Here is a 13,753-nt window from a genome sequence, read left to right as displayed (position 1 = left end):
TCAGCAATCACTTACCTTCTAGGGTGATATTCATAGATGGAGGATCTGAAAAAAATAAAAAAATAAATAATACAAAAATGTCTGCAAACTTTATAATAATGCATCTGACACAATCTGCTGATCTTTATATAATACAGGGCAGTAGGAAGATCCGATTGCTCAGACTGTAACATTGTTGCACTCATCATTTCCTGAGCTGCAGCAGATGGCTTACATTAGAGGCATACATCATACGTATGTTTTGTTTTTTTCATCATGCTCCACACATCTCAGGATACAGCGAGTTAAGGGAAAAGTTAAGGAAGGAGAGGTCTGTACATGTCAGGTAAACTGATAGATCAGCTTGAAAGGGGTTTACAAGGAATACAATATCCTGAGGATAGGTCATCATTATCTGATTGATGGCAGTCTGAGTCCCGGCAGTCAGCTATTTAAAGAGGCTGCGGCACTCCAGTGACTGCTGTGGCCTCCTCACCAAGCACAGCGCAGCACATTGTACAGTGGCTATACTTGGTACTGCAGCTCAGGACAATTCACCGGAAAGGGACTGAGCTGCCCCTAGACCAATGGATATAATGTCACTGGCCAAGAAAGGGGCCACAGCGCTGAATGGAGTACTACGGTCACTTATGGTGCCAGAAGTCCGGCCTCCACCGATCAGATATTAATGAATTAGGGCTCGTTCACACGACCGTTGGTGTCCTGTGCCCATGCTGTGAACCGCAAATTGCGGTCCGCAATGCATGGGCACCTTCAGTGGGGCAGGCGCATTGGGATCGCAGACCCATTCACTTGAATTGGTCCGCGATTCTTCCGTTCCGCAAAAAGATAGAGCATGCTCTATCTTTTTGCGGTGCAGAGGCACGGAACGGAACCCCAGAGAGCACTCCGTAGTGCTTCCGTAGTGTTCCTTTCCGTGCTTCCGTTCCGCATCTCCGCATTTGCGGACCCATTGAAATGAATGGGTCCACATCCGTGATGCGGAATGACAACTGAACGGTACCCGTGTATTGCGGATCCGCAATACAGGAACGGGACACCAACGGTCATGTGAACGAGCCCCAATACTGAGGATGCAAAGAAAAAGGGGGTCATTCAGCACATCCCAAAGCGCAGGGGCACGTCGCTATGGCTGAGAACAAGACTGTTAAACAAAAACATGCAATGCAACAGCTCACTGCAAACCAAATAAAGTACAAGATTGCATAATAATCGCAAATGCTATACTAATAAGTTAGTTAGAGATACTTAGCAAATCATTTTGTACAAAATTTTTTGAGCCCGGCTGCCACACGTCAAGGCGATCTCCAGCCAGACGGGTTCCTAACACTAAATTTTACCTGCCATGCGCCATGATGGCTACCATGTAATTCAGCAAGTGCAGGTTCCACATGCATGCTGGATCTGCCCGAATTTCTGTCATTTTTGGTGCCAAAATGGCCTCCATTATATCCACGGAAAGCAGCCACCAGCATGCATGCCGGGCCCACTCCACACCACCCCCGGCGCCACACGGCCACCAGGGACTGCAATGAGAGTCCACACACCATCTCTCTCCTGGTGCCATGTGGCCTCAGCGAGTGAGGGGGAGCAGGCCAAGCTATACACTAACACCAATTAAAATCAGCCAATGGGGCAGACGAGCTGGTCAGGAGTGCACGACTGGGGAGGCAGCCACACCTCCAGCACAAGCTGCAAAGAAAAAGGGGGTCAGTCAGCACATCCCAAAGCGCAGGGGCACGTCGCTATGGCTGAGAACAAGACTGTTAAACAAAAACATGCAATGCTGAGGATAGTTCATCAATATCTTACTCCCTTTAAAGTGGTCTTCACTTTCTCAGACTCAGTTACTTCTATAGGACTGTCACTTTCTCAAATTATGCTTCATTTTGGACTAGCGATCTTTAGGACTATTATCTTGAAAAAAAACAGGTAATGACATATGGTGTGCATTTATATACTGTTTATACAAATACCTAAACCAGTGTTAAACTGTAGTACCCAAAAAAAGAAGTAGACAGTCACCTAATTACAATTGTTATCCAGTGCCATCATTACCACATACTGAAAAAATAATATACCATCCAAAAGTAGTGGTTTAACACTGCTTAGGTCAGTAACACCAATAAAGGGGTTGTACAGCCCAAAAGAAAATGGAGCAAAAAGTAAAATATTTGGGGCCCACTTTTGATTTTGCCACATTTTGTCTAAAACGGGCCCTGCCTGTGAGCATGGTGTCGTTACAAGTAATCACTCCATTCAGGCCAATGGAGTGAGTACTTGTCATTACAATGCACTGCAGAGACTTCCGAGATGATGGGCAATGTAATCAACAGGAAGCAGCATCCTCTTCAAACAGCTGATCGGCGGAAGTGCCAGGTGTTGGACCCCACCGATTAGATATTGATGATCTATCCTGACGATAGGTCATCAATATAAATGGCAGGACAACTCCTTGATTATTAATGAGGACAAAGAGAACAATACTGTGGACTGGATGGGTCTCTCCTCAGTTGCAGCAGGATGATGTGTAGATACTCCCGGTTGATGAATTGTGTGAGAACAGTCAGCATTTGGACTGCCATGAGACGGAGGTTCAGGTGGAGGTGGGGGACCTCAAACATAGCTGTGTGGTGTTTGGTGGTAGGGGCACTTGTAGTCATGGTGGTGGCAGTAGGGTAATGGTAATGATGGTGACAGTGTACTTGGTGCAAATTCAATGGAGGGAATTGGGATTGCATCCAAAGAGTCCACAATGCCTTATCACAGTCTGATAACAGTGTCGTGGAGAGTCAGGACTATGGCAACGATTACGCGTTTGACAGGACCTGGGAGACAGATCATGGTGCTGAGGAGCATGTGACATCAGAGGAGAAAGGTGGTGGCCCAATTGGCAATAAAGAGGCAAGGCAGCCAAAACCTCTAAAAACACTGACAGGATCATACAGTATATGCTTGTATTATGGTCAGCTCAGGAACTATCTGCAGGATTTAAATAGGCTGTGGGCATTAAAACACGAAGGCACCACAGCTCTATTGCAACAGATGAAGCAGCAGCATCCAATTCAGTGGAGAAATAGAACTGGCTACCAGCTAGTTCAACAAGAGTGTCCTTATCTCAGCTGTAGCCACATACAGTACAGTGTCCTTGTCATCGTAATCATCAGTTACTGCTTCTCCCACAGAAAATGATTATCCTCCTTCTCCACCGTGTCGTCAGACATCATTCGGGAATGTGTGACCAGGACTTTATGAGCTCAGCAATCTGATGATGTGCAATCTTAGGCTACTTTCACACTAGCGTTAATTTTTTCCAGTATTGAGATCCGTCGAAGGGTCTCAATATCAGAAAAAAAAAGTTTCCGTTTTGTCCCCATTCATTGTCAATGGGGACAAAATGTAACTGAACAGAATGGAATGCTTCAAAATGCATTCCGTTCCGTTCTCATACCGGAGAGCAAACCGCAGCATGCTGTGGTTTGCTTTCCGTCCTGGGAGGCGGAGCAAAATAAATCCGTCATGACCCACTATGCAAGTCAATGGGGACGGATCCGTTTTCTCTGACACTGTCTGACAGAAGACGGATCCGTCCCCCATTGACTTTCAATGGAGATCATGACGTATCCGTCTTGGCTATGTTAAAGATAATACAACCGGATCCGTTATAATCCATATTGGATGCAGATGGTTGTATTATCAGTAACGGAAGTGTTTTTGCTAAACCCTGCCGGATTCAGCAAAAACGCTAATGTAAAAGTAGCCTAACTCCTACCTGGTCAAGTTACTGCTGTGCAGTCGCTGCCACACCACGTAGTGGACTCTGTTGCCTTTTGCCTTGCTGAACGATATCTAGCCAACATTGTTTCACCAGCATGACAAATTGTTTTTTTAAATTAAAGTGTGGTGTGTTTTTAAACCTGCAGTTTTTTCACAGTCAACCATGCATTTACCCATAGCCATGCATGTCAGTGTTTGTCAGTGTATGTTATTTTTTGAAGATTTGGCGAATCAGACCCGAAACAAATTTGAAGAAGCTTGTTCATCTCTATCATAAACATTCTTAAACTCCATCCTTGCATGTTTGGTAAAGAAGATGCTTTTTCATGAGTGCAACTTACATTCAACATTCAGAGTTTTCTTCTCCGCTGTGGAAAAGTTTCCTTCGAAGGTCACATTACAGAATAATGTTGAATTGTTATGTGACTTCCTTGGAGTGAATGTGATATTGGATTGGAAGGTTCTGCTGTCATCTTCATAGGTGATATTATACATCTCCTGTCTTATACCAGTCATGGTTCTTTCCCAATCCCATGTAATCTGTGGTCTTATCTTCAGGCATCTACCAGGACTTGTACAGGTCAAATTCACCTCATTCCCCTCAACCAGTCTTGTAGAAGAGATGGTAGGTTTATCTGTGAGATCTACAAAAATAGAAAATTATATAAAAATGTGAAGTAGGCAGTAGGAGGTCATGATGTAGTTTTAAACCAAAAATAAAATAGTTAACTAAAAAGGAGTTGTTGGAACGGAATTAAACACTCTATGGGCCAGATTTATCATTACTCTGACAGCTCACTCCACTTTCACATATGGCTAAAGTCAGTTTTAGCCAAGTCAGATTTACGATCGGCCCTTTAAGACTGTAATAAATGTGGTTTGACGGTAGCAGTTTTTCCGTCAGTAAGCAGCTTTACAAAAGTCGCAAATCTTTACGAAAAAGTCGCAAGTTTTTATGAAAAAGTTGCATGTTCTATTGAAAAGTCTCATAAGTTAAGCATGGTCCTCACTGGAGTGAAATTGCGACTTTTTTGCGACTTTTTAAATAGTCCCAATAGTAAATCTGTCTAGAGATTCATTTACATAAGAAAACACGCCCACTTTCAGAAAACTGGCGAGCATAGTGCAGAGCAGAAAAAAGTCGCAAATTTGTGCGCGGTTTTAGCGTTTGGGGACTTTTTCACTCCATTATTCTGACCTGAGCTAATGATAAATCTCGCCCAATGTGCGAATGTAATGATGATATACACTACTCACAAAAATTTTGGGATATTTGGCTTGTGGGTGAAATTTCAGGATGAACCTAAAATGCACTCTAATTTTTAGGCCCCTTGCAGACGAGCGAGTATTCAGCACGGGTGCAAAGCGTGATGCGAGCGCGTTGCAACCGCATGGAATCCGGACCCATTCATTTCAATGGGGCTGTGTACATGTGCGTTGGTTTTCACGCATCACTTGTACGCTGTGTAAAAATCACAGCATGTTCTATATTCTTTTTTTTTACGCAACAGTGGCCCCAAAGAAGTGCGGATGCGATGCGTTTTTCACAGATGGTTGCTAAGAGATGTTGTTTGTATACCTTCAGTTTTTTTATCACGCATGTGCAAAACGCATTAAATATCATTGCACCCGCGCGATAAAAACTGAACAAATAAACATGATCGCAGGCAAAACTGAATGACTTTGCTTGTGAAATCGAGAATTTTTCACTGAACGCATTTGCAACGCATCCTGACCTAATCCGGACACTCATCTGCAAGGGGCTTTACAGGTGAACTTAATGTGACCTTCTCTAAACTTCTGAATGCACGTGTCCAACTGTTCAATGTTTCAGTACTTTTTGCACAACTTGCTGTTCTCTAACAAGGAGCTTAATGGCAAAATTCACAACAGGTGTTTGATCCATGATTTTCCCAATACATTTCCTGTTTCAATTAGAATTGGTATTTAAACAGTCCTCCTCATCATGCTGTTCACATTTTGAAATCCTGAGACCAAGACGACACAACTGATCAGCACTACCTCGCCACTGCAAGGCTTTAAGCAGAATGCTCTGAGATGAAAGTGGCCCCTGATCTTAGAGTGTCACAGAGTGTCATCAGCAAGTTGCAATTGAGACACTGAGAGACTGAAAGAGTCACAGAAAGGCAGAGAAGTGAATGTCCTTTGGCAAATCCCACACTGATAACCGCTTCATTGTGAGCAATGTCCTGCGGAACCGGATGATGAATGCCACACAACTCCAGGCACAATTAAAGTATAACTTTCATATATTTCTTTTTTTGGAGTATTGGATTGTATCTCCTTGGTGGCCCTATTTCAACTTTTCACTGTGCATTCAATTACTCCTTAATTCTACAGTTTTGTTCCCTGTGCTGCCTACTTTTACCTGTGCTTAAAATCAGGTTGCTATGCAGGGTCCGTCTATGTGTTGAAGGACGGAGGACACAGAAGCACACAGCCTGCAAGGTCAGATTAGAGACAGCCAGGGACTGTAAGTACAAACCGGATTCCAAAAAAGTTGGGACACTATACAAATCGTGAATAAAAACTGAATGCAATGATGTGGAGGTGCTAACTTCTAATATTTTATTCAGAATAGAACATAAATCACGGAACAAAAGTTTAAACTGAGAAAATGTACAATTTTAAGGGAAAAATATGTTGAATCAGAATTTCATGGTGTCAACAAATCCCCAAAAAGTTGGGACAAGGCCATTTTCACCCCTGTGTGGCATCTCCCCTTCTTTTTACAACACTCAACAGACGTCTGGGGACCGAGGAGACCAGTTTCTCAAGTTTAGAAATAGGAATGCTCTCCCATTCTTGTCTAATACAGGCCTCTAAATGTTCAATCGTCTTGGGCCTTCTCTGTTGCACCTTCCTCTTTATGATGCGCCAAATGTTCTCTATAGGTGAAAGATCTGGACTGCAGACTGGCCATTTCAGTACCCGGATCCTTCTCCTACGCAGCCATGATGTTGTGATTGATGCAGAATGTGGTCTGGCATTATCTTGTTGAAAAATGCAGGGTCTTCCCTGAAAGAGATGACGTCTGGATGGGAGCATATGTTGTTCTAGAACCTGAATATATTTTTCTGCATTGATGGTGCCTTTCCAGACATGCAAGCTGCCCATGCCACACGCACTCATACCATCAGAGATGCAGGCTTCTGAACCGAGCGTTGATAACAACTTGGGTTGTCCTTGTCCTCTTTGGTCCGGATGACACGGCGTCCCAGATTTCCAAAAAGAACTTCGAATCGTGACTCGTCTGACCACAGAACAGTCTTCCATTTTGCCACACTCCATTTTAAATGATCCCTGGCCCAGTGAAAACGCCTGAGTTTGTGGATCTTGCTTAGAAATGGCTTCTTCTTTGCACTGTAGAGTTTCAGCTGGCAACGGCGGATGGCACGGTGGATTGTGTTCACTGACAATGGTTTCTGGAAATATTCCTGAGCCCATTCTGTGATTTCCTTTACAGTAGCATTCCTGTTTGTGGTGCAGTGTCGTTTAAGGGCACGAAGATCACGGGCATCCAGTATGGTTTTACGGCCTTGACCCTTACGCACAGAGATTGTTCCAGATTCTCTGAATCTTCGGATGATGTTATGCACAGTTGATGATGATAGTTGCAAAGTCTTTGCAATTTTTCGCTGGGTAACACCTTTCTGATATTGCTCCACTATCTTTCTGTGCAACATTGTGGGATTGGTGATCCTCTACCCATCTTGGCTTCTGAGAGACACGGCCACTCTGAGAAGCTCTTTTTATACCCAATCATGTTGCCAATTGACCTAATTAGTGTTAATTGGTCTTCCAGCTCTTCGTTATGCTCAAATTTACTTTTTCCAGCCTCTTATTGCTACTTGTCCCAACTTTTTGGGGATTTGTTGACACCGTGAATATTTGAATCAACGTATTTTTCCTTTAAAATTATACATTTACTCGGTTTAAACGTTTGATCTGTCATCTGCATTCTATTACAAATAAAATATTGACATTTGCCATCTCCACATCATTGCATTCAGTTTTTATTCACAATTTGTTTAGTGTCCTAACTTTTTTGGAATCCGGTTTGAAAATGATTAAAGCCAGGTCCTCCCCAGCAGCTGATAACATTGCCTGGGCTGTGTGCACTTCTCCCTGTCCCTGCGCTTGGCAGACGCTCCCTCACTCAGCAGACTGGGACAATGCAGAGTTGAAGCAGCGCAGACCAGGGAAGGGAGATCTGCCATCTGCTCAGTGTATAAATGAACGCAACATGTGGTAAGAGGACCCCTTTGTGCTGCAGGAGATTAACCCTTTAGGGGGGAGGGCTCTGGTTACTGACACTTTTGGGGGGCTATTGTTACTGGCTAGTGAGGGCAGGCGGGATTAGCCTCAGGGTGAGGGCAGTGGCGGCCATCTTAACTGAACAGTGAGATTGCAGTTTTATGCAGACTGGTTGCTAAGAGCTGAATCTTAATAAATATGGGGTAAGTCAGTCTAATTGTAACTGATTCTGGAATATCATGTTATTAGTAACTGCATATATGAAAATTGAAATTAGGGTCTAAATGTGCCAGTTATCCTTTAACCGCCTCTGGACCGCCTAACGCAGGATCGCGTTCCGGAGGCGGCAGCCCTGCGCAGAGACACGCATATACGCGTCATCTCGCGAGACGCGAGATTTCCTGTGAACGCGCGCTCACAGGCGCGCACGTTCACAGGATCGGAAGGTAAGTGAGTGGATCTCCAGCCTGCCAGCGGCGATCGTTCGCTGGCAGGCTGGAGATGTGATTTTTTTAACCCCTAACAGGTATATTAGACGCTGTTTTGATAACAGCGTCTAATATACCTGCTACCTGGTCCTCTGGTGGTCCCTTTTGTTTGGATCGACCACCAGAGGACACAGGTAGCTCAGCAATATGAAGCACCAAACAACACTACACTACACCCCCCCCTGTCACTTATTAACCCCATATTAACCCCTGATCACCCCTGATCACCCCATATAGACTCCATGATCACCCCATGTCATTGATCACCCCCCTGTCATTGATCACCCCCCTGTAAGGCTCCATTCAGACGTCCTTTGATCACCCCCCTGTAAGGCTGCATTCAGATGTCAGTATGTTTTTTACGGATCCACGGATACATGGATCGGATCTGCAAAACACATACGGACATCTGAATGGAGCCTTATAGGGGGGTGATCACCCCATATAGACTCCCTGATCACCCCCCTGTCATTGATCACCCCCCTGTCATTGATCACCCCCCTGTAAGGCTCCATTCAGACGTCCGTATGTTTTTTACGGATCCACGGATACATGGATCGGATCCACAAAACACATACGGACATCTGAATGTAGCCTTATAGGGGGGTGATCAATGACAGGGGTGTGATCACCCCATATAGACTCCGTGATCACCCCCCTGTCATTGATCAACCCCCTTGTCATTGATCACCCCCCTGTAAGGCTGAATTCAGATGTCCGTATGTTTTTTACGGATCCACGGATACATGGATCGGATCCGCAAAACACAAACGGACATCTGAATGGAGCCTTATAGGGGGGTGATCAATGACAGGGGAATGATCACCCCATATAGACTCCCTGATCACCCCCCTGTCATTGATCAACCCCCTTGTCATTGATCACCCCCCTGTAAGGCTGAATTCAGATGTCCGTATGTTTTTTACGGATCCACGGATACATGGATCGGATCCGCAAAACACATACGGACATCTGAATGGAGCCTTACAGGGGGGTGATCACCCCATATAGACTCCCTGATCACCCCCCTGTCATTGATCACCCCCCTGTCATTGATCACCCCCCTGTAAGGCTCCATTCAGATGTCCGTATGTTTTTTACGGATCCACGGATACATGGATCGGATCCGCAAAACACAAACGGACATCTGAATGGAGCCTTATAGGGGGGTGATCAATGACAGGGGAATGATCACCCCATATAGACTCCCTGATCACCCCCCTGTCATTGATCACCCCCCTGTAATTGATCACCCCCCTGTAAGGCTGCATTTAGATGTCCGTATGTTTTTTACGGATCCACGGATACATGGATCGGATCCGCAAAACACATACAGACGTCTGAATGGAGCCTTACAGGGGGGTGATCACCCCATATAGACTCCCTGATCACCCCCCTGTCATTGATCACCCCCCTATAAGGCTCCATTAAGATGTCCGTATGTTTTTTACGGATCCACGGATACATGGATCGGATCCGCTAAACACATACGGACATCTGAATGGAGCCTTATAGGGGGGTGATCAATGACAGGGGGGTGATCACCCCATATAGACTCCCTGATCACCCCCCTGTCATTGATCACCCCACTGTCATTGATCACCCCCCTGTAAGGCTGCATTCAGATGTCCGTATATTTTTTACGCATCCACGGATACATGGATCGGATCCGCAAAACACATACAGACATCTGAATGGAGCCTTATAGGGGGGTGATCAATGACAGGGGGGTGATCACCCAATATAGACTCCCTGATCACCCCCCTGTCATTGATCACCCCCCTGTCATTGATCACCCCCCTGTAAGGCTCCATTCAGAATTTTTTTTGGCCCAAGTTAGCGGAAATTATTTTTTTTTCTCACAAAGTCTCATATTCCACTAACTTGTGTCAAAAAATAAAATCTCACATGAACTCACCGTACCCCTCACGGAATTCAAATGCGTAAAATTTTTTAGACATTTATATTCCAGACTTCTTCTCACGCTTTAGGGCCCCTAGAATGCCAGGGCAGTATAAATACCCCACATGTGACCCCATTTCGGAAAGAAGACCCCCCAAGGTATTCCGTGAGGGGCATATTGAGTCCATGAAAGATTTCAAATTTTTGTCCCAAGTTAGCGGAAAGGGAGACTTTGTGAGAAAAAAAAAAAAAATAATCAATTTCCGCTAACTTGTGCCAAAAAAAATAAAAATTCTATGAACTCGCCATGCCCCTCATTGAATACCTTGGGGTGTATTCTTTCCAAAATGGGGTCACATGTGGGGTATTTATACTGTTCTGGCATTTTAGGGGCCCTAAAGCGTGAGAAGAAGTCTGGGATCCAAATGTCTAAAAATGCCCTCATAAAAGGAATGTGGGCCCCTTTGCGCATCTAGGCTGCAAAAAAGTGTCACACATCAGGTATCGCCGTACTCAGGAGAAGTTGGGCAATGTGTTTTGGGGTGTCATTTTACATATACCTATGCTGGGTGAGATAAATATCTTGGTCAAATGCCAACTTTGTATAAAAAATGGGAAAAGTTGTCTTTTGCTGAGATATTTCTCTCACCCAGCATGAGTATATGTATAAAGACACCCCAAAACACATTGCACAACTTCTCCTGAATACGGCGATACCACATGTGTGACACTTTTTTGCAGCCTAGGTGGGCAAAGGGGCCCACATTCCAAAGAGCACCTTTAGTATTTCACAGGTCATTTACCTACTTACCACACATTAGGGCCCCTAGAATGCCAGGGCAGTATAACTACCCCACAAGTGACCCCATTATGGAAAGAAGACACCCCAAGGTATTCCGTGAGGGGTATGGCGAGTTCCTAGAATTATTTTTTTTTGTCACAAGTTAGCGGAAAATGATAATTTTTCTTTTCTTACAAAGTCTCATATTCCACTAACTTGTGACAAAAAATAAAAACTTCCATGAACTCACTATGCCCATCACGAAATACCTTGGGGTGTCTTCTTTCCAAAATGGGGTCACTTGTGGGGTAGTTATACTGTCCTGGCATTTTAGGGGCCCGAATGCGTGAGAAGTGGTTTGAAATCAAAATCTGTAAAAAATGGACGGTGAAATCCTAAAGGTGCTCTTTGGAATGTGGGCCCCTTTGCCCACCTAGGCTGCAAAAAAGTGTGACACATCTGGTATCACCGTACTCAGGAGAAGTTGGGCAATGTGTTTTGGGGTGTCTTTTTACATATACCCATGCTGGGTGAGAGAAATATCTTGGCAAAAGACAACTTTTCCCATTTTTTTATACAAAGTTGGCATTTGACCGAGATATTTATCTCACCCAGCATGGGTATATGTAAAATGACACCCCAAAACACATTGCCCAACTTCTCCTGAGTATGGCAATACCAGATGTGTGACACTTTTTTGCAGCCTAGGTGGGCAAAGGAGCCCACATTCCAAAGAGCACCTTTCAGATTTCACCGGCCATTTTTTACAGATTTTGATTTCAAACTACTTCTCACGCATTCGGGCCCCTAAAATGCCAGGGCAGTATAACTACCCCACAAGTGACCCCATTTTGGAAAGAAGACATCCCCAGGTATTTCGTGATGGGCATAGTGAGTTCATGGAAGTTTTTATTTTTTGTCACAAGTTAGTGGAATATGAGACTTTGTAAGAAAAAATAATTATATAAATAAATCATCATTTTCCGCTAACTTGTGACAAAAAATAAAAAATTCTAGGAACTCGCCATGCCCCTCACGGAATACCTTGGGGTGTCTTCTTTCCAAAATGGGGTCACTTGTGGGGTAGTTATACTGCCCTGGCATTCTAGGGGCCCTAATGTGTGGTAAGTAGTTTGAAATCAGAATCTGTAAAAAATGTCCGGTGAAATCCTAAAGGTGCTCTTTGGAATGTGGGCCCCTTTGCCCACCTAGGCTGCAAAAAAGTGTCACATATGTGGTATCGCCGTACTCAGGAGAAGTTGGGCAATGTGTTTTGGGGTGTCTTTTTACATATACCCATGCTGGGTGAGATAAATATCTTCGTCAAATGCCAACTTTGTATAAAAAAAATGGGAAAAGTTGTCTTTTGCCAAGATATTTCTCTCACCCAGCATGGGTATATGTAAAATGACACCCCAAAACACATTGCCCAACTTCTACTGAGTACGGCAATACCACATGTGTGACACTTTTTTGCAGCCTAGGTGGGCAAAGGGGCCCACATTCCAAAGAGCACCTTTCGGATTTCACCGGCCATTTTTTACAGATTTTGATTTCAAACTACTTCGTACGCATTTGGGCCCCTAAAATGCCAGGGCAGTATAACTACCCCACAAGTGACCCCATTTTGGAAAGAAGACACCCCAAGGTATTTCGTGATGGGCATAGTGAGTTCATGGAAGTTTTTATTTTTTGTCACAAGTTAGTGGAATATGAGACTTTGTAAGAAAAAAATAAAAATAATAATCATTTTCCGCTAACTTGTGACAAAAAATAAAAACTTCCATGAACTCACTATGCCCATCACGAAATACCTTGGGGTGTCTTCTTTCCAAAGAAGACACCCCAAGGTATTTCGTGATGGGCATAGTGAGTTCATGGAAGTTTTTATTTTTTGTCACAAGTTAGTGGAATATGAGACTTTGTAAGAAAAAAATAAAAATAATAATCATTTTCCGCTAACTTGTGACAAAAAATAAAAAGTTCTATGAACTCACTATGCCCATCAGCGAATACCTTAGGGTGTCTACTTTCCGAAATGGGGTCATTTGTGGGGTGTTTGTACTGTCTGGCCATTGTAGAACCTCAGGAAACATGACAGGTGCTCAGAAAGTCAGAGCTGCTTCAAAAAGCGGAAATTCACATTTTTGTACCATAGTTTGTAAACGCTATAACTTTTACCCAAACCATTTTTTTTTTACCCAAACATTTTTTTTTATCAAAGACATGTAGAACAATAAATTTAAAGAAAAATTTATATATGGATGTCGTTTTTTTTGCAAAATTTTACAACTGAAAGTGAAAAATGTCATTTTTTTTCCAAAAAATCGTTAAATTTCGATTAATAACAAAAAAAGTAAAAATGTCAGCAGCAATGAAATACCACCAAATGAAAGCTCTATTAGTGAGAAGAAAAGGAGGTAAAATTCATTTGGGTGGTAAGTTGCATGACCGAACAATAAACGGTGAAAGTAGAGTAGGTCAGAAGTGTAAAAAGTGGCCTGGTCATTAACCGCTTCACGTCCGC

General features: G+C 43.7%; 1 protein-coding gene across 1 annotated transcript in view; it reads right to left on the bottom strand.

Annotated features, from left to right (window-relative positions):
* The window catches only part of LOC120991955 (sialic acid-binding Ig-like lectin 12), a 290,291-nt gene that overhangs the window by 236,881 nt on the left and 39,657 nt on the right, over positions 1–13,753 (bottom strand). The window contains exons 4-5 of the mRNA XM_040420715.1: positions 4,119–4,421; positions 16–45 (exon numbers count right to left, since the gene is read on the bottom strand). Of these exons, the coding sequence (XP_040276649.1) occupies positions 16–45; positions 4,119–4,421 (333 nt within the window). The remainder of the gene's footprint in view (positions 1–15; positions 46–4,118; positions 4,422–13,753) is intronic.

Source organism: Bufo bufo, chromosome 1, assembly GCF_905171765.1.
Source record: "Bufo bufo chromosome 1, aBufBuf1.1, whole genome shotgun sequence".
NCBI lineage: Eukaryota > Metazoa > Chordata > Amphibia > Anura > Bufonidae > Bufo > Bufo bufo.
The sequence above is the reverse complement of the archived record's forward strand: the minus strand, read 5'-3'. Positions and strand labels throughout refer to the sequence as shown.